The 20631-nt window shown below is 33.9% G+C and overlaps 1 protein-coding gene across 1 annotated transcript in view; it reads left to right on the top strand.

The window, feature by feature from the left end:
- LOC145693179 (dehydrogenase/reductase SDR family member 11-like) overlaps positions 1-10574 on the top strand; it is a 28583-nt gene extending 18009 nt beyond the window's left edge. The window contains exons 5-6 of the mRNA XM_081768949.1: positions 5987-6139; positions 10464-10574. Coding sequence (XP_081625075.1) covers positions 5987-6139; positions 10464-10505 — 195 coding nt within the window. The 3' untranslated portion in view covers positions 10506-10574. The remainder of the gene's footprint in view (positions 1-5986; positions 6140-10463) is intronic.
- Positions 10575-20631: the final 10057 nt, after the last annotated feature.

The following is a 20631-nucleotide window of genomic DNA, read 5'->3' as shown; positions in this document are numbered from 1 at the left end:
GAAATTCAAGGAATACAGTAAACTACATGGATAGACGTAGTCGTAATTCAAGAGATGGCACTTCGCATCAAAATCAAGAGAATGACACAATTCATGTACAAAATAATGCGGAAACTAATCACGATTGTGCAGTACAATGTACTTTATTAGAATCATATGCAAGTACGAATGTAAACTGACTGCAGTTGATGAAGTAAGAGTTAAACCCATATCAGCTACTGATTCTTATGAATATGTTTGTGTAAAAATAGATTTATTTTCTTCCTTTTGTTCGTCTGAACGTAGGTTACGTTTAATTTTTGATTTTTACTCAATTTAATTTTCTTTAATTCTCATTAACCAATGATAATTTTCAAATGATTTTAATTCTCTCTTGTTAATGTGAAGAATTATAATTCGATTTATAATTGATTAAAGACAAAGGTTATTTATATTATAGGTATTTGTGTTGAGAATTTGTTGTCAAAGATTATGTTAAGAATAAGGTTCATTCTATTAAGCTATTTATTCGACGACTGTCTTTATGCGCTACTTTATATATTACCCGAATAAGATTCTTCTATATTCTGATGCCTTATGGATACAATGTATATTTTAAAACATCATCTAACGTTGTTATTATATAATGCGCCCTGGAGAGATCAAATATTATTTTCTTAACATCACCGTTTTAATAATGATTGAAACTGCTAATCATTGTGGTTTATGTTTTAAAAGGTAATTTGTCTCTTACGATTTTTAGCTTCGCACCCTTCATTAATTATATTATTAAGCGACGACGTTTTTGTAATAAAAGATAAATGATAATGGAATAAAAGATTTATTATAAATGTATTTATATATATGAAGCTTGATGAAGATATATATATATACGATGGGCGATCAAAATGTAAAGGACATAAGTAATGTAACATCATTATTGTAAACGGACCAGTGGTTCTTAAATATAAAAGCTAAGCTCGCTTGTAACTTTTATATTCAGTCCCATCGTCGGGCGACATTTTTATACAACGAGATACTTTGTATCGTTTAATAATTACCTGTACCTTGGGCAGAAAGTGCTCATACTCAAGCACTATACTTGATATAATGTTAATTTAAAAATAACAAAAGAAGAATGTTTTTAATATATGTAAAGAAATATACATTATTGTATAATTCGTTGCTATGTAGTTGTTTATAGATACCTAATCAACATGTATGTTTGCAAGACAGTTTGAGTTAAAAGAGTATCAACTAATAAACCATTTAATACCGATCATCGACTTGTAATTTCGATAGAAAAGGTGAGAATAATAGTGTATATAATTATTGAAGATATTTTTATGTGTAAACAATTACTACCACTCAAGATTTACTTATATCATTAGCCGAACCAGGTTGACGACTACCTTTGGTGAGTCGTTGTAAAATATAAATAATAAATTATTTTTGTCTTTCAAAAAACTGGTGGCCTATGCCCCCGGCTCTGGGCTAGATCCTCCCCTCTTCCAATACGTTTCAATTTAAATGAAATAAAAGAAATATGCAAAAATATATATTTAGATAAACATGCAAATCTATGCACAAATCAAATGAAACATTAAAACGATAATTACGTACATGAACAGCAAATTAATATAATTAACCTTACATTGTATTAAAGATAAAACATTAACAAATACATGTGCATCGACTGTCATACGCCAAGGACGGGTTATGCTGTTGATTTAGGGGAGGGAGTTTAATTCCTCATCTACAAAATTATTTTTAAAAAAAATCAGTTATGAGTTGTAAAATCGCGCGTGATCTTCAGTTCAAATACTTCTTAAGCCCTCGGTGGTGAAAATAAAATGAAATAACAAGCATGTTTTGAAAAGCAGAGATACGTATATATATTGGTGACATAAGTGTTTCCGTTTTGATTACTATTGTACTTCCACATTTTTATTTTTATTTATATTTATACATATATTTATTGTCCTAAGAATATTCAATAAGAAGCACGACGAACAACCATGGTTGCACATATTAGATTGGTGCAAATGAAACGTCTGCCCCAAGAGCGTCATTTTCAAAGCCAAAAATCAATCAATAAATAAAAATGACAACTACAATATTTGGTTAATCAAAATAGGCACCCCATGCAACCACATACTTCAGTCAACGATTACATTCCGCAAAGCAAAAAGTCTGAAGCCTGCAATGTGAAGAAGTTCTCCATAGTACGACTGCCATATCGATAATCAGGAAAGGTCTTCCCTCCCAAGAAGTGATCGAGATGCCAGAAATGGTAGTCATTCGGAGAAATATCAAGGAAGAGAGCGAGGTGAGATGATTTTGATTTTAACGTCCCTTTCAGCAGCGAGGCTATATGAGACGTGGACCTACTGATTAACGTGGAATCCGATCCACATGAGCTCCAGCCGGGAATCGAGCCTGGGTCTCCCACGCCAGAGGTGTGTACGCTAACCGCTTAGCCACGAAGGAGCTCTGGACGAGGAAGAGTTTCATACTGAAACTTATGGAGGGCTTGCCCAAGATGTGGGCGATGTCCATTATGAGAATACCATGACTGTTGACCATATTAGATACTTGTGGATAAATTTGCGGTAAATTTCATGGAGTACAACACTGTAATCATCTGCATTGATACTTTCATCTCGTCTGAGAAAGACATAATGAATCACTTCCACCATGGACCACATACAGCAACAACACTTTGGGTGGAGAGGTGGTCTAGGAAACCGTCCTGGACGTTGATCAAGACTCAACCATTCACTGACCCTTCATGATTGTCACAGCATATTCATTTTTCATCTGAAGTAACAACCTCAACAACCTGATGCAGGAAACTTTACCACTTACTCCTTCTACTCAGAGAACTGCTCATCTCCTGACGACAGTTCTTGTTGATCGGTGTCAATTCATGTGACATCCATGAATTGCACGGAGCTGCCGAGCAAAAGTAGTATGGTGTATACCTTACTCGTCTGCAATGGCACTACCAATTTGCTGAGGGTCTGCTTACACGATGTTCCTTCAAAACTCATCCGAACATGGTTTTAGTCAGTCTTTACAGGTGGACCATGACATATACGTTCATTCGCTATTTCTGGTCCAAATGCACTGTTAATATTTCTTTTAATTTATTTTATTATATTTTTATTTATTTATTTATTTATTACTTTCTGTGTAGACTCCTGACGATCTGGGTATCCCAGATTGTTTGCAGGATGTGTGCAGAGTTTGTGACACAATAGTTAAATTCATGACTTTAACCCTAAATGGGTTATGTTGCTGAGATGAGTTTCCCAACAGACCTCAAAGCGGTGATGTCATTCTCACCAACATAATAGTTAATTTTCCGTCCTAATAGTATTCTACAGTTGGTATGAGCAAAATGTAATAGTTTTATTGTATGAATAATGTATGAATATAAAAATCATAGTATCTTTATCTTCTTTTATGCGGTATCTTTAACTCCTGGATTAATTAAGTTCTTGCATAATTGGTATTGTAAGTCTGTATTTTTTTTAAAAAAAATTATAGTTAATAAAACGAATACCATGATTATTGCGTAAAAAATGGTGCCGGGCAGATGCATTATATAATGTATATTATTAGTATTTAAGTTATGAGAAATATGAACTTGGGTGCTTTTACCGTCATCTTGATGTAATTCTGTGTATGCCACAGCATGCAAGCGTACATCAATTGGCACAATCGAATTGTGATTGATGTTATATTCATAGATGAAGGTCTTACTTATCCGGAATACATGTCATGGCTCAATAGTAGAGCGCTTACGTCTAGTGCGTGAAGTCCCTGCTTCAATCCTCGGCCAAGTAAGTTTGTGGTGGACAACATCGTGTCCGTGGCATTTCTCGGAGTACTCCTGTTTCCTCCCACATTTTCATTCCACCAATTCTTCCATCATCGCTCACTTGCCTTAATCATCCATTTAAATTAGCCTAAGAGGCATAATCGTGGGACTTTAACCTGAAATATTTCATTATATTTTTCTGCCACCAGGAATCAAACCTTGGATCACGTGCACCTAAAGGCACACGCACTAGCCACTAGATCAGTGAGAAGGGCCAAAAACAGTTCAGAAATGATAGAAAAATATAATTTCTTCGTGTAATTTTCTAGACTATACAAAGCACTAGTTAGTAAATTAAGCATTGTTTTGGAGATGATCTTCGTTCTTCCTTAGTTCGTCATCAAAGCGAATGAAGTCATATTTGAATTAAGGAGGGGGTCATGGAGGCTCACTGATAGAGCGTTTCGGGTTACTCCTGTTTCTTCCCACATCTCATTCCACCAAGTCTTGCCTCATTCACTTGCCTTAAACATCCGTCTCCCGTAGGCTAACGGGCATAATCGTGGAACATTAAATTGAAATATTTCATTTTTTAAATTTATGACATTCTTTCAGCATATGAGACATTGACAATACGAACTATTGCATTGACTAGTAGGAAAATTATAATAATTTTACGGTTATTTTTTACTTTCGCAACATTCTATAAAAAACGTGCAAAAGGGGGGTGATTGGTGAGGATCCAAGCATTAAATTTCACACGGTATTTAATAAAATGATCTTAGAATCGGATAAATCTTAAAGATAGAAAAATAATTATCTATTGACTAACCGTTGTCTTGCCAGGGCACGAGTTGCTTGCGCTGCTACATATTGATAAGAATTTTCCAAATTTTCTTCTTCTTCTTCTTCTTTTTTTTACACATTTTATTTTGTATTATTTTCGTCTCGTCTCAAAAAGGAGACGATAACCTTAGGTCTCATCTCTTCCGTACTCTGATATTTTCATCTGCTCAAATCAAGTAGATTGAGTGTTCTGTGGACCGATTATGTTAACTATATATGCTTCACAATTCATGTTACGGCTGTCGAACTGATTATTAATTTTAATGATAAATTCGAATAATGTGTATGTGTTGTTGAATTGTGTATCTAACCATGTTAATTTGCCACACATAGCTGTCACAATTTAAAACCGGCAACCCAGACAGTATTGCCAGAACACAATTTCGAAGTCCTGTTGTTCTTTTTGGTAAACCCTTTACAATTATTGGTAATAGATTCACAGACCTATATAGTATTGTAAATATAATATACATGTGGGTTTCCATAACGATTCCCTAGGGAGATTCTTGTTCGTATTAAATAATTTAATCTTGTAACCAAACGATTCATGAGCTTCATTTCACACGATAGAGAATTGTTCCAATATTTGCGACAGTTCATGTTATTTTGTTTGTGCCTTGTTTCCTGAACATTATACTTATGGCTGCTATAAACTCCAATGTGAGTAGGATTGACTCTTCTACAGTGCTAGTAATACCTTAATATTTAACTCTCTCGCTGCTATCGCACGCGTCATCGACGCTGGAGACCCAGGTTCGATTTCCTATGGAAGCTCGTATGGTTCGGAATCCGCGTTAAGGTGTAGGTTCAGGTCTCAAATTCTTGATGCTGAAACGGAAGCTGAACTGTAACTCAATCAACAGCATACTTGTTTCTTTATAGTAAAATATTTGTTTTACCATCGAGTAATACGAAATAAATTCATATAAGAAAGGAAGGGGGTAGTCTTGTATTATCCAAATGTATTCTTCATGAAATTCGGTATTTAAGAAATTTTATTGTCTAATGAAAGATTAGGACAATTTTTCTATGATATACATGAATATCTACTTCAGAATTTAATTTTTAATGTATTATTATACATAGTTTTCAAATGTTTAAATTTTCCTTTTTTTTTTTTTTTTTTTTTTTTTTTTTTTTTTGAAAATACCTTGTTTGACATGTTTAGTATGTGAATATTGTCATATATTATTTTGTTTCATTTACATAAGAGTATCTGCAATGTTTTTCGTTATGTTACAAAAATTTTTTAAAAATGTAAAAAAAAAGATATTCTTAAAATTATTTCGTTCACTTTTTTAATATCTGAAAATTAAATATTTTTCGTTTTTGCAGTCCATTAGTCCAGGTGGCGTTGAAACAGAAATGGCGGCTCGTTTTATGGATCAAATGCCAACTCAGGAAAGGTCCCAGACCTTCAGAATCTTGAAGTCTCAAGATATTGCAGACGCTGTTGTCTATGTACTGTCAGCTCCTCCTACAGTGCAGGTAAAGGATATTTTTTTTCTTTAAAAGAAAAGTTATTGACTCGTGTAATTCAAAGTCTTTCGATCTTCTTTGAAATCTCGGCAGCCTAACACTTCCCGATTACAGATATCTATTTTTATCTTTTCTTTCTTTGAAACAGCAATTTACGTGTTGGGAACGAGTTGAAAATTTTCAGATGGATTTCGTTTCTTCCTTCCTTTCTTTTTTCAACAGCTGTGATTAACAATAGCAACAGTGCTTTTAAAATTAAAAGTTCAACTCTTTGAACGTAGTTCTTAAACTGAGAAGCCAAATTTCAAAATAGTTTTTTTTTTCTTTTTCTTTCTTTTCTTTTAATGAAACACTGCACAAATTTGCTTTGGTAAGAAGCTACACGTTCTGAAAATATCCGTAAATAAGGTCGTAAAGTTATGATCTGAAAACAAAATGACTTATTAAATAGTACTTAAATACATGAAAGAAAAATCACACGTACTGAATTCGCTCATGACCAAAAAAAAAAAAAAAAAAAAACTTATACAAGTAATTCGTTACTCAAAGGAATGAATCATGTTCACTTCTTTGATTTTAAAATACATATCTCAAAGCTTTTGTTATTGAAATAAATAATTGTGTAAACCCTCGGCTGATATGTTTTCAAAAGGTTAACACCTTGACTGCCGCCATATACATATGTTGACCTTTATCACCTGTGCGCCACCAACAACAGTTCGCCAGTATTGTATTTTGTTTCCATCTTTGTTTTAGGCATATAAATGTATACTTTCCTCTGTGTATGATTTTGTATACACTCGGCATGGACATTAAATATTGACTTCTACGCTATCCGTATGAAATTGCATACACACATACAGAGGCGTATTTACGATTTTGTTTCGAGGGAGCTTTACTAACTTCAGCCCTGGAAATATGAAAATTCTGCAAGATATTTCATTTATTTGAATATTGTAAATAAAATTTCGGGGGGGGGGGGGCTTAATCCCGGAAGCCCCACCTTAAATACACCACTGCACATATATAAAACAAAGGCGATAGAAATGAAATATCTTGTTTGTGTATGGAAAATCATACACACGGAAATAACCAATGTTCCTTAAAAGTTAAGTCATAATTAATGTCCTAGCAGTGCTTCTATGTGTATTTGAAACCCAGACCTTGAATGCACAAACAATCTAAATATTACACAAAGGCAATGGAGAGACTCAGGAGTAATTAGAAGAAATACAAAAGCAAAGGAGTGTATTTGCTCTCAGATAATGACAGATCATATAATCGGGACTCCGAAGATACAAAAATATAGATGACAGCTAATGTAGCTTGGAAGAGCAAATGGAAAATGAATGGCATATGTCCTGCATTGGATCCCACGAGATAGAAGTGCGTTAGGAGGATAGCAAATGTAAGATGAGAGGATAAAATATTGCATTTTACAGGAACTGAAAAATTGAAAGAACATCTGACATGCACAGATGGAAGAAACTGCTGTAGGCTACACGTACACCCAACAGAGTGGGTTTTTACCGCTGAACGTGTGCCGTAACTTAGACTTTCTTCTGGAGAAGGTGGCAAGCATTAATAGCCTATTTGGACCCCCTAGAAAAAGTGTTTTTCTAATTCTTGCTCCCCTTTCCACCTTTCTCTTACTCTTTATGGGCCCTCCGGTGCCTGTGGACCCTCTCGCACGGCAAGATCTTCGGTGCCGTTACTTACGCTCCTGGGCCCGTTCCATAGAAGAAATACATGACAAGTTAATTAAGGGGATAATATTGACAAATCTCAAAGCCATATGAAGAAATATTATTTCTAGGGCCCCTAACAGAAGACTTTTTTGTTGAAATGGGCCCACGACTCATTTTTGTTTTATTTTCCTTTTGTGTGCTGTTTTGTTTATGTAATGTAGTGTACTCATTTGATGAACATATTCGTATCGTATATGGAGTAAGAAAATTTTGTCTTAAAATGCCCCCCCCCCCCGAACAGCGGGGAGCTTCCCTGGGGAAGGGCAGTTGCCCCTCCTGCCCCCCACAAGTTACGGCCCTGTTTTGCACCATTAGTAAATAACGTATAAAGGAAAAATGTCCATAGATGAGACATATTCCATTCCATAGAAACTCCTGGAGATAAACAAAATTATAAGAGCGAGATTTCATGCGTAATTTTAGAGAAAATTTAGAAAAAAAGAATTTTTGTTCACCTAAAAGTAGATGCTCTACGATAACCATACTACCCGTTAAGTTGCTACTGATGCTGAAGTAAATTCTAATCAAGGTTTTCATTATGAAACTAGCAAGGTAATAGTGCACAAAATGGTTAATGACATTTAGTCCAAAATCATGAATAGCTGTTACACTTTGATTTTTATATAACTATAATATTTAGTGAAAGATGAGACATATGATAACATCGAGTTAAATGAGATGTAATGCTTGAGGATAAATTCTCTCTCATACACAATTTTTGAGCAAAATAACATTTTATTTGCCGTAAACAGTATCTTAATTTCCAATAATAATTGAAAGAGTTCCCTCTGTGGAAACAGATTGTTTATTTGTTTATGTATTGTATATGTAAAAAAAAAAAAAAAAAAAAAAAAAAAAAAAACCAGAGCCTACACTATTAAAATGTGTAACTGTATCTATTGTTTCTTTTTCTAACGGTTACGCACACATCCAACCATGGGCGCAAATCTGTCTCAACATTGGGGGGCGGGACGGGTAAGACCATTCCCATATATATAAAGCGATGTTCAAAATATTTATGAAGCAAAAAACAATGTTGCGGAGGATCAGGGGAGAGCAGAGTTATCTTCAACATTGGGAGGCAGGAAAATTTGAGGCTTATTCTAGAAGAGAGGGGAGATGAGAGACATATTACTGTAGATGAATATGATTTCTGAGGTTAACCTGTTGCATATTATACAGGAAGTGACATCAATTTCATCTCACTTTCCTTTGTGGCAGTCGGACAATAATCATCATTTTTCTCTCAAAAAAAGCACATTTCAAATCAGATTATTGGGGGGACAGTCCCATCCAGTTCCAAGATTGGAGGGGACATGTCCCACTCATCCTCCCGAGATTTGCGCCAGTGCATGCAACTAACACGTATTATAGTGATACAATGTATTACTTCCACAAGGTGTAATCAAATTCATTTCAACTAGTAAGCCCAGTAGCCTAAACCTTTGGTACAGTCGGTGTCGGAGTTTGTACAAGTTGTTACATGTTGGTTAGCTTCCAGAGGCAGAAGAGTGAAGACGTGTTAACAATGTCTGTCACGCGCTAACAGTAAGTTTTCTTCTAAGCTGAAAAAAAAAAAAAAGAAGCTGATGAACTGTCAAAATCAGTGTATGGCGATGAAGTGGTGGCAGAGCAAATAGTGGCACAAATAATTTGTTCAAACAGAGGAATGACTATTTGAGAGCTTTCCAAAGAACTAAACATCTCGTATGGGTTCGTGGAAAGCATTTAACCACCGATTAAATGGGCAAGTGGTTTCCTTCTTCACCATGGAAACGCACCGCGAGTTTCTCGCCGGAAAAAAATATTCCTATCTGTCCACATCGCTGTGCTCTCCAGATATAGCATCATGCAACTTCTGTCTTTTTTCTAAAAATTAAAATCATGCTTAAAAAAACATCATTGTACAAGCCAGGCAAACCATCAACATCAACTACAAAGTCGAATATTGATGTCGCCAAGGTCATGCTCTGTATTTGGAGGAATCAATTGGGTGTAGTGTATTATAAACTACTCCAACATAACGAAAGCTAGCAACAATAATTGGTGCACATGTCCCGAGAATTGAAGTGACAACGGCCAGATTACACAAAAAGACATGACAGCCAGACAGAGTTATTTACTAGCACGACAACATTACTCTGCCTAATGTTGTGAAAGCAGTCAAGGAAACCTTAGAAGCTGTTAACTGAGATGCGTTACAATTACCCACCGTATTCACCAGATATTTCTCCTTCCGATTGCCATCTCTTTGAATCGATGACTCATGACTTATCTGAGCAACGCTTCCATTCATTTGAGAATACAAAAAAAAAAAAAAAAAAAAACTGAAGATTCATAGATAGCCTCTAAAGATATGTCGTTCTTTTGATGTATAATAGATCTGTTACCAGGAAAATTGTAAAAGGCAGTGGCTAGCAATGAATAATGTTTTGAATAATAAATTTGTAATCATTTTGTCACAATAAAACCGTATTGGTACCAATGAAACCCATAAAATTACTACACACTGTTAATAACTCATATTCCTGCAACTTATTGATAAACGTTTCTCTTATTTTCTTTATTTTTATTATTACTTTCAGGTTCATGAGATTATTATACGACCAACTTGTGATGCATTCTAACTTTTTTTAGTGAAAAGGAAGTTTTTATATATATATATATATATATATATATATACATATATATATATACATATATATATATATATATATATATATATATATATATATATATATATATATATATATATATATATATATATATATATATATATATATATATATATATATATATATATAATTGAAAGTAACCTTGAACCCTTAACTCTTCTAAATTGTGAATATGGAACTAAATTGTGAACACTACTTTTTATCAGAACAATCTAAAACACTAATCAGAAACTTACCTGAATAAAATGTTCTTTTTTTGTACTCGTAGAATCTGAATAAATAAAATTTTAATTAGCAGTTATTGTTTTACTTTATTTCTTTTGTTTTGTTATAAAATTGTAATATCTTCTGATTCTTTACATTCCAACTAAACAGTTTCATTCATACTGATTTTGTGTTAAGAAATAGCTTTTACGAAACTACAGCTCTTAAGAAATGCCACTGGAATACCTACAACTCAGAAACGTAGATCTCATTTATTTATATATACATTAATACGGTTACGTGCTATATTAAACAAGACGAAATGCTGAAAGAATTGGTGGAATGAGGACGTGGGAAACGGGAGAACCCTGAGAAGATCCACAAACACGATATTACCCAACTCAAATTCACATTGCTGGGATCGAACCACGAATTCGTCATACTTAGGTTGAGAGCTACCACTAAGTCACCATGCCCCTTCGTAAATTTACGGTACATTCTTATTAATAATCATGGTCATCGGAACCTGAAGGCTTAGGTACTTCAAAGGTAATCAATTTTTTCCCTGTGCCTATTCTCCTCTCGAGCTTACTTCATTTCTTGTGAGTTCGGGGAAATCTATTTATACATTCGAAAGACGAGATCACGTAATTTTTAAGCGATAGATTCATTTTTTACTGAAATTGGAGATCTATAATTATGAATATCTACTAGCATTAAAAAAAATTATGAAGTGTTTGCGGTATTCAAACTTATGGTAAATTAACAAATGCGTGCAGATCAAAGGTATTGCTTTCTACTCCACGAAACTAGAACTGTAAAAAACTGTCTCTTTTCCTTTATGCGCAATCTGAGCTCTCGATAAGCTTGCATTACATGTATTATCTTACATCTTTTCTCTCTACGCCACGCCAATTGACAAATGTTTCATTTTTTCGCTAATTTTTGTGTTAAATAGTAGTTTTTGTGATATTATAGCTTTCAAGAAAGGTCATTCACTGACTTTTAGCAGCTGCAACTTGGAAATACATATCTCATATATAATTATTTACATATAAACGTGAAATCTTTCTGTTTTACGTCCCATAGTTATGTTCTGTAGCCTAAAAGATACGGATGATTAATGAGAGTGGATAATTATGAAAGAATTAGTCGAATGAGGACGTGGGAAACTGGAAAACCGTGAGGAGATCCACGAACATGATATTGATTACCATCACAAACTCACATTGCCCGGTATCAAACCCAGACTCGACATGCATGAGTTGAGCAATAGATAACTTATTTGACAGTAACGTGTAGATGGTCTTCTCATCTTATACACTGTTCATGATTAGGGTTACCAGATTTATACAATCAAAATGGAACAGAGTTAGAAAATGTGATGCTTCAACTGCCGAAGTGATAGAGGAACCATCCTTAAATGATAGACCTGGGTTCAATTCTATACCAGTTGAACAAGGTTTCTGTTTGTAATATATTTGAATTTTCTAATGAGTAATCTGTACATTTTCTCACTCTTATTAAACAATTACGACCAGAAGTACAGTATTTCCAGATACAAATGTTTTTCGAACTCAACGATGTATTTTTCGCAAAATTTATTCTAAAACAGGAGCTAGTTACTAAATACGCACTTCAAAACGTTACCACAACATATTTTAATATCGAAACTTGATTCCACTTCATGAGTAAAAGACTTCTTTTTGAAGATAAAACATGCTAAGTGTGTGATTGCATAATTCTTGAAAACAATATTGGCTACTAGTATATACATGAAACGGAAAAGTAGTTAGGCATTTTCAATTCCTAACGGAGAAATGAAATTACTTTTAAATGCCATTACTTGAATATTTTCATTTATCTTTAATTAGGACTTAAAAGTGTCTCCCCGTACCCCAACTTCCTGTAGCCTATACAACAGGAACCGGTACTACAGGGTTCTGAAACGTGGGTATTTAGATAGAGAGTTCCTGTGTAATTTCATGAACCGCTTGCAATAGAGTTCGCAGTTCTCGAGCTATGTAGCTTTAAAGATTATTTTCAGTCGTTTTCAACAGCTCGCAACTCTGAAGGAAGGCATTTTCCCCACCCATTATTATTACTTTTTTTTTTTTTCATTTGTTGTAAGAAATCACCTCCCGGCGTTTGGTCATTGAACTTTTAAGCATACTATATAAAACTAAATTTAAAATAAAATAATCAGATTAAATTTGCTTAAAAAGCTACTGGATGGTAACAGCTATATGAGACATGGACCAAGAGTTTAAAGTGATATCCGACTCACATAGGCTCAAATTGAAAATCGAACCTAGGTGTCTCCAAGTGAAAGCAGTTGCGTTCACTATTTAGCCATAAGAATATCTTTCGCTTGAAGTGCAATTTGCATAGAAAGAAGTTCAATACTTCTTTAAATTAAGTACAAAATATTAATTAGGAAGGGATACAGCAATATTATCACGTTAAGATCTTGAATACAAAATATGCATATATTACTGTCATGTGTAGAAAACACACTTTTCTACCACAGATTTCTATATGTACCATCTTTCCCTATGTTTTTTGCTTTCAAAAGTCATGTCTAACATTGTGTTGCAGTTTAGAGCTGTCTAATTATTAAGTAATTCTAACATAACACACTAAAAAATATCTTCGAGAACGAATTGTATTTGAGAAAGAAGAGAATGAATGAATCAAAATAAATATGAAGGATATATTAAAAGTAAGAAAAGACAATGAAATCTTCGAGCATTAAAATTAAAGTACATTAAAGGAATAGAAAAGAAAAGGGAAAGAAAAGAAAGAGAATAAAAGAAATGTAAAAAAAGGAAATCAAAGGAGAGGAAAGAGAAGAAAATTAAATTCAGGAAATACAAATTAAATTAACTGAAAAATAAGGGGAAAAGTGTAACATAATGCAAACAAATAACAATACTGAATTCAATAAAGAGGTTCTAAAACAACTTTTAGAGTATTCAACAGATTTCATAATACTCATAATTGTCTTCTTGGTCATCAGTAAAATCTTTTACAATTTGTCGCAACAACTTTTTAAGAATTCTTACTTGTATAGTATACGATATTTCTAATTCTACCTCTGATACCTATTTTCCTAGTACAAAAGAAAAACTTACGTAAGTTTATAAATAAATAAGCAATGACAAATATTTTATTGTAAGTTTGTGAGTTTCACCATTTTATACATGATGAATTTCAACCGTCCTGATACTGAAGGTGTACTTATAAGCCTTCAAGAAAATGTATAAACCCCCCTCTTTTTTTTTTCTTTACTCTTTAACAATTTACTGAGGTGATTTCAAACCATTTACTTGTGATTGATATTAATTCATATTTTGAAACTCAAAGTAAAGCATATTCCATGCTCTATGAACATTTTTATTAATTTTAGGAAAGTTATACTTAAATATTTCCTTAAAATTGAGATGAATTCACCCCCTAAATTCTGACAAATTTCAGCCCCTAACAAAGGGAATAGGTCTAATTCAAATGGTTGTTGGAGCCGCGGTGGCTCAGTGGTAGAGCGTTCACCTCTGGTGCTTGGGGTTCCGGGTTAGATCCCAGCCCCCGCCAAGTGAACTTTGAAACACCGTGTGCGTGTGTTTTCTCGGGGTTCTAACGTTTCCTCCCACTTTCTTCATTCCACCATTTCATTCATTACTCATTATCACCGTCTCCTTTAGTCTAACCGGCATAACCATGGGACGTAAAACTCAAAGATTTCATTTCATTTCTAACTTGTTAAATTCTCTCCTCGTTAATGTCAACCTGAATAAGATATTTTCTTTGAGGATTTTTAAAGAAAACATATGCTATGTTTAATGGAAATTGGAGTACTTTTTAAAAATGAGCTTCATGGTTAAACATAGTTTCGTCCTTCACTTTTTTTTTTTTTTTTTTTTTTTTTTTTTAAGGAAAGATAATAGCTACATATTGGAAGTGATTAATGGAACATACTCAATGTTGTTGACGAAACTTCGTATGGTGGAAGATCTTGACGAGCTAAGTACACATGTAACACATTATAATGTGCCTAACTCGGCTTTTTGCTTCCTGAGTTGTTGTGCCTTCGAAGTCGGGGTTCTCAAAATTTTTGAAAGGGAAAGAACTCTAAATGCTATTAAGAACAAAGACACATCAACAAACTTGTCATTAAACGATAATTAGAGGTTGGAGAAAGTAAATGGTGAGATCATTGAGTGGGAATGCAGAGTTTCCTTATAATAAACATTTATTAAAAAGAACGGGTAAACGGCACCTGAACCGGACGTCTTATTATGATCATGATCTTCAAATACACTCTCAATAATTAGTCAGATTTATAGCTCAGCAAGCCACTATCGCACTTCAAATCTCTCAACGCAGGCGTTTCATGGTAGAATGAACTTTCTTTTTTTCCTGAAATCAGCATTGCAACATTTTGTCTTAATTTTTTTTTTAAATCTAAATCTTTAACAGAGTAAGGAGATATCACTAATAAGTTTAATTTCGAGAGTACACTAAGTAATACGAAGTACATTGCACATAATCTATAAACATGATTCAGATATATTAAATTATTATTAAAGAATATATGACGCATTACAGATAAGAGCGAACTCACCGGCGAGTCTTTTTCATTATTTATTATTATTATTATTATTATTATTATTATTATTATTATTATTATTATTATTATTATTATTATTATTATTATTATTATTATTATTATTAACTTCCTAGTAATAATAGGAGACAAAATTTGGAACTTAAGCTTTTAAAAGATTCATGAGTAATTAACTCTTGCGAGTGACATTTTTCTGGACCATCTTCTCAAACGTGAATCAGTTTTATCAAAAACGACAGGTGATTCTGCTTATATTTCATATATAAATATTTAAATCCAATAACCCAAGAATAATGTGTAAAAAAACATTCTTATATTAAAAATATGCAGGAAAGGTAGTTTCCTCGTGTGGGTGAGTTTTTTTTTTTTAATTTTCTCTAATACGACATGCGATTTTATTGATACTTAATTCAACTTGCAGAAATAGCTCTGTTGTTTGGTGTTGCAATACATCAAGTTTCATGCTGTCTTTCAAGCTTTCTTTTATTCTTTTTCAGCAGCGAGGCTATATGAGACTGTTACCTACACTTTAATGTGGAATCCGAACCACTATCGTTCAATAATCTCCTACCGGGAATCGAGCCCGGTGCCTCGTCCACCTAAAGGGCTCATGCTAGGCATCGACCAGCTAATAGGGCTTTCCATCCATAGGAGTAGCCAGAACTTTTCGTATGGGTATGCACAAATATAATTAAGGCCTACTCTATATCTCACTGTAACGCTCTTACGTGCTCATTTGATCTAGAAAACATAAAATGTTATTTTAAGGAATCACAGATATAGTTTTCAAATGCATGACGAAAAAAGAGGAGAAGAGAGACTATTATATTTGGGTGTACCCATGCACATCGCATTGCGACAACTATGGATCCATCTTCGTAAAAGAATCATTACCATTTTTTTAACCTCAAAGCATAATCTTGGGACATAACACTAAAAAAGGCGTGTCAAAACAAAATTGGCGATGCTTATTATTATTATTATTATTATTATTATTATTATTATTATTATTATTATTATTATTATTATTATTATTATTATTATTAGTAGTAGTAGTAGTAGTAGTAGTAGTAGTAGTAGTAGTAGAATTAGTAGTAGTAGTAGTATTAGTAGTAGTAGTAGTAGTAATAGTATTATTATTATTATTATTATTATTATTATTATTAGTAGTAGTAGTAGTAGTAGTAGTAGTAGTAGTAGTAGAATAAAAAATACTTTCTATGGCTTGCTAGATTAATATTCGTGTATAATTTAGCATTTTAAAGAAGTCCTTCTTCCTTGGGCAGACTTTTCAGGGGTTGCCGCCTTAAATTTCTTCAAGAAATTATTCAGTGTGTTAGCGGCCCCGCGTAGCATAGTCGCTAACACTCTCGTCTTCGGTGCGAGCGGTCCCGGGTTCAATTCCCGGTGGGGACACTCGGTCGAAAAAGTGTAAAACGATTTTTCAGGCCAGCCACCCTGAATGAGGTTTTCCTGGGTTTTCCTCATTCCCACCAGGCAAATGCCTAACTTATAGGTCCCAGGCTGCTTTCTTCCTTCCCTTTCCCCGGATTGTGTGCTCACCGAGGGACGTCATCCCTCAAAACATGACGGGCTAAATGGTCTTAGATGCCGAAAGTCCAGAAATCTAAAATCCTAAAATCCTAATTCTATTCAGTGTGTTATCACACCCTAGGTAAAATATTGCTGATTAAAATATACAGAAGAATCTATGACACGCGATATTGACATTTATAAAATTTTCCGAAAAATTATAGGTGCTGTAGTAACTTATTCTATCTAGTTATTTACTTCTAACGCTAGTCGAACCTACTAATAGGCTACAAATTCGAGGTGCAATGCCACCTTCCTTCTTACTCATCGATGCATAGAACTGACAATGTAATTGTATTGTCTATTTGTATAATTTCTTACCATTAAATTGGCATGTTTTACATGTTGAAAAATTGTAAATGAGTCGTTATTTTCATAAGTAGCCTACACAATCAAGTATATGCCATTTAATCCATAAATAGCTTATAGTCTTCTCTTGGATATGTGTCTAAAACCGTATATAATAATTTAATCAGTCAACAATGACAACCATAAAGGTTCGCCAATTTTGTTTAAAGTTTCTCTTTATTCATCCGTTTCCTGTCTCACTTTCAAAATTTCTTCTAGTTAATATTGGGTGAGGCTGTAAGTCTGAACGTAAGGAAAAGCCATATGAGAGTCTGTAGTTATGAGAAACAGTCAGTTTGTAATGCACCGCTATTACAGACCTGTGCTATAGCGCATTACATCATCTTTATTTATTTAACAATCACCAGATACAGCTCACCATTTTATACTGGATATCCAACAACAATAACAACAATGTAAAGGATATGGGAAGGTATCAGACAGGGCCTGTTTAGTAGGTACCATCCCAACATTTGCCTGGTAGGACTAAGGGAAACCTTGGAAAACCTCAGTCAGATTGGTCGGCAGCGGGAGCTATATTTAATTTTTCTGAATCGAAATCAACAAGATATATATTCTAGAAAGGCAATCCTTCCTTTTTATCTAGGTGTGTGTGAATCTTCACGATAATGAGGTCTCATAAGATCGGAATAGAAGTACTGTGGCAAAATCGTGGCAAACAACACCAAAATCGAGACGTGGCAAACAACACACCATCATTTTAACTGCATGCATTGATAGGTTTATTAAGCCGTAAACAAACTATACGCTTTACTATGTCAAAATCTAGCAATTTTGGCGAATGTCTTCACAGAAAATTATTTTCTTATTATATTATTTACAATATATTATTTAGTCGCTGGGTTTCACTGGAAAATTATTTTGTATGAGCGTGGTCAAACGTGCAACATAGGATAGAAGTTACCCCTTTTTCCTCACGTAAACTTGATGTATTGCAACCCCAAACAACAGAGTTATTTCTGCAAGTTGAAGGAAGTATCAATAAAATCACATGTCGTGTATTAGAGAAGATTTTTAAAAAAAAGTCACCCCCAAGAGGAAACTATCTTTCCTGCGTACTTTTTTTTATATAAGAATTTGTTTTGCACATTATTCTTGGATTATTGGATTTAAATATTTATTTACGAAAGTCGTTTTTGATAAAACTGAGACATTTGAGAAGATAGTCCATTAAGATGTCACTCGCAAGAGTTAATTACTCCTTAATCTTTTAAAGGCCTAAGTTCCAAGTTTTGTCTCCTATCATTACTAGGAAGTTAATAATAATAATAATAATAATAAATAATGAAAAGACTCGCCGGCGAGTTCGCTCTTATCCGTAACGCATCATATATTCTTTAATAATAATCTAATATAACTGAATCCTGTTTGTAGGTTAGGTGAGATGTACTTCATATTACTTAGTGTACTCTCGAAATTAAACTTATTAGTGATATCTCCTTGTTCTGATAAAGATTTAGATTTGAAAAAAAAATATATATATATCTTAAGACAGAAGGTTCCAAATGCTGATTTCAGGAAAAAGAGAAAGTTCATTCAACCATGAAACGCCAGTTGTTGAGAGATGTGAAGTGCGATAGTGACTTGCTGAGATAGAAACCTGACTATATTGAGAGTGTATTTGAAGATCACGGAGATAATATGACGTCCCGTTTAGGTGACGTTTACCCAAAAGAACAAATAACCATGCGACGTATACACTACGTGAAGGAATTTGGTTTCTATGAACTGATTTTTTTTTCTATATTGAAACCGGAAATGGTATTAGGTTTCTACCACTTTTGGTTTTAGTAGAGTTATAGTAACGATTTAATATATTCTTGGAACCCTTTAGTTGATTCTAGGAATCTGTTTCTCGGTATATATTATTGTGTTTATTTTGGAGCGATCGAACGTTTTAACACCAGAAAGTGATTTCTACTCTTCGGTTTGAATATAGATTTAAAAGAGAAGATGGTACCTATTAATAGAACGCTTAATCAATTCCTAAAGAAAACAAGGTTCAGATTACCAAAACAAAAACCAAAAATTACTAACATAAAAATTGTAGGAATTTTCCAACAATAACTAATTAATATGTGCTGGAATACATAGTTCACCTCCAGCTGTTCTAGTGGCACCCTAAAATTAATCCCACGTATTATGCCATGGCCTTTCTAAGTGTTCCTTATGTGTCAATGTGTGAAAATAATACCTTAATTTAAACTTAATCAATGTCTAAGATACTCCCCACCTTTGTATTGCTTTGATTAAAATGTGTTGTTCTTGTTTAATTTATATTTCTTGTGGGTTTGAATTTGAGTTTAGCGTTTAGTTCTGCAGCGAGGCTATGTGAGCAGTGGACCAACGTGAAATCCCAACTACATGAGCTTCTGCCGAGAATCGAACGCTACTCCCACGTGAAAAGCACGTACGCTTTATCATACAGTTATGGGAGGAGTTTCTTATACACTTTTTATAGAAACTTTTAGTTGGAAGTTGGTTTAAATGTCTCAGCTATATCTATTCGAACCACATTCCCCTATAATTTCAATGACGCGATTTATGTCCTGACTCTCTGGTGTTGCCAAGGGCGGATCCAGGACCGGCTTCTGGGGAGGGGTTGTCATACTGCTACTTAGAGTTACTTTTAACAGCTTCAAACTCTGGGGTGGGTTTTATTTATATATATAAAATAAGAAAATTTCCTCTTCTGGGGGCGGGGCGATTATCCCGATCGCCCCCTCTGGATCCGCCACTGGCTATAGCTTCATCTAGAGTGTGCCAACTATACTACAAGCAAGCGTTCTATCCAGTAGCGTCTTTTTAAGTTCTGTTTGGGGGAAGAGGGGGGATAACCATCAGCGATATACGTAGAGTTTCGCGTTTTTCGTTAATATATTATTGTACTATGTATTAAAACGTATTTACCTAATTTTGGAGAACAATAGCTTTTCCTGACCCCAAAATGACACCCAGGCTCCATTTAGCAGATATGCTCTGAGCCCACATACTTAACATCAAAGACATTCGTATTCTTTATCTCATATTACAAGAATGTAAAGTAATCAAGTGATAATCATAGATTTTGGTATGTGCATTTGATTATGTTACATAAGCATAGGATTTCAGAATTTTTATCAGTAATGACAACGAAATTCTTTTAGAAGAAGCTTTATCATTTTATCTACTTTTCCAATTCGTGATAAGAACAATATAGGAAACTATTTATAATGGTATAGCACTAAACAGTTCTTCTTCTTATTATAAGAGCAATTTGGATTCAAATTCTGAACTACATGCTTCAAT

The sequence above is a fragment of the Thermobia domestica genome, chromosome 8 (assembly GCF_964235325.1).
Source record: "Thermobia domestica chromosome 8, izTheDome1.hap1.1, whole genome shotgun sequence".
NCBI lineage: Eukaryota > Metazoa > Arthropoda > Insecta > Zygentoma > Lepismatidae > Thermobia > Thermobia domestica.
This window is presented reverse-complemented; position numbering and strand designations above follow the sequence as displayed.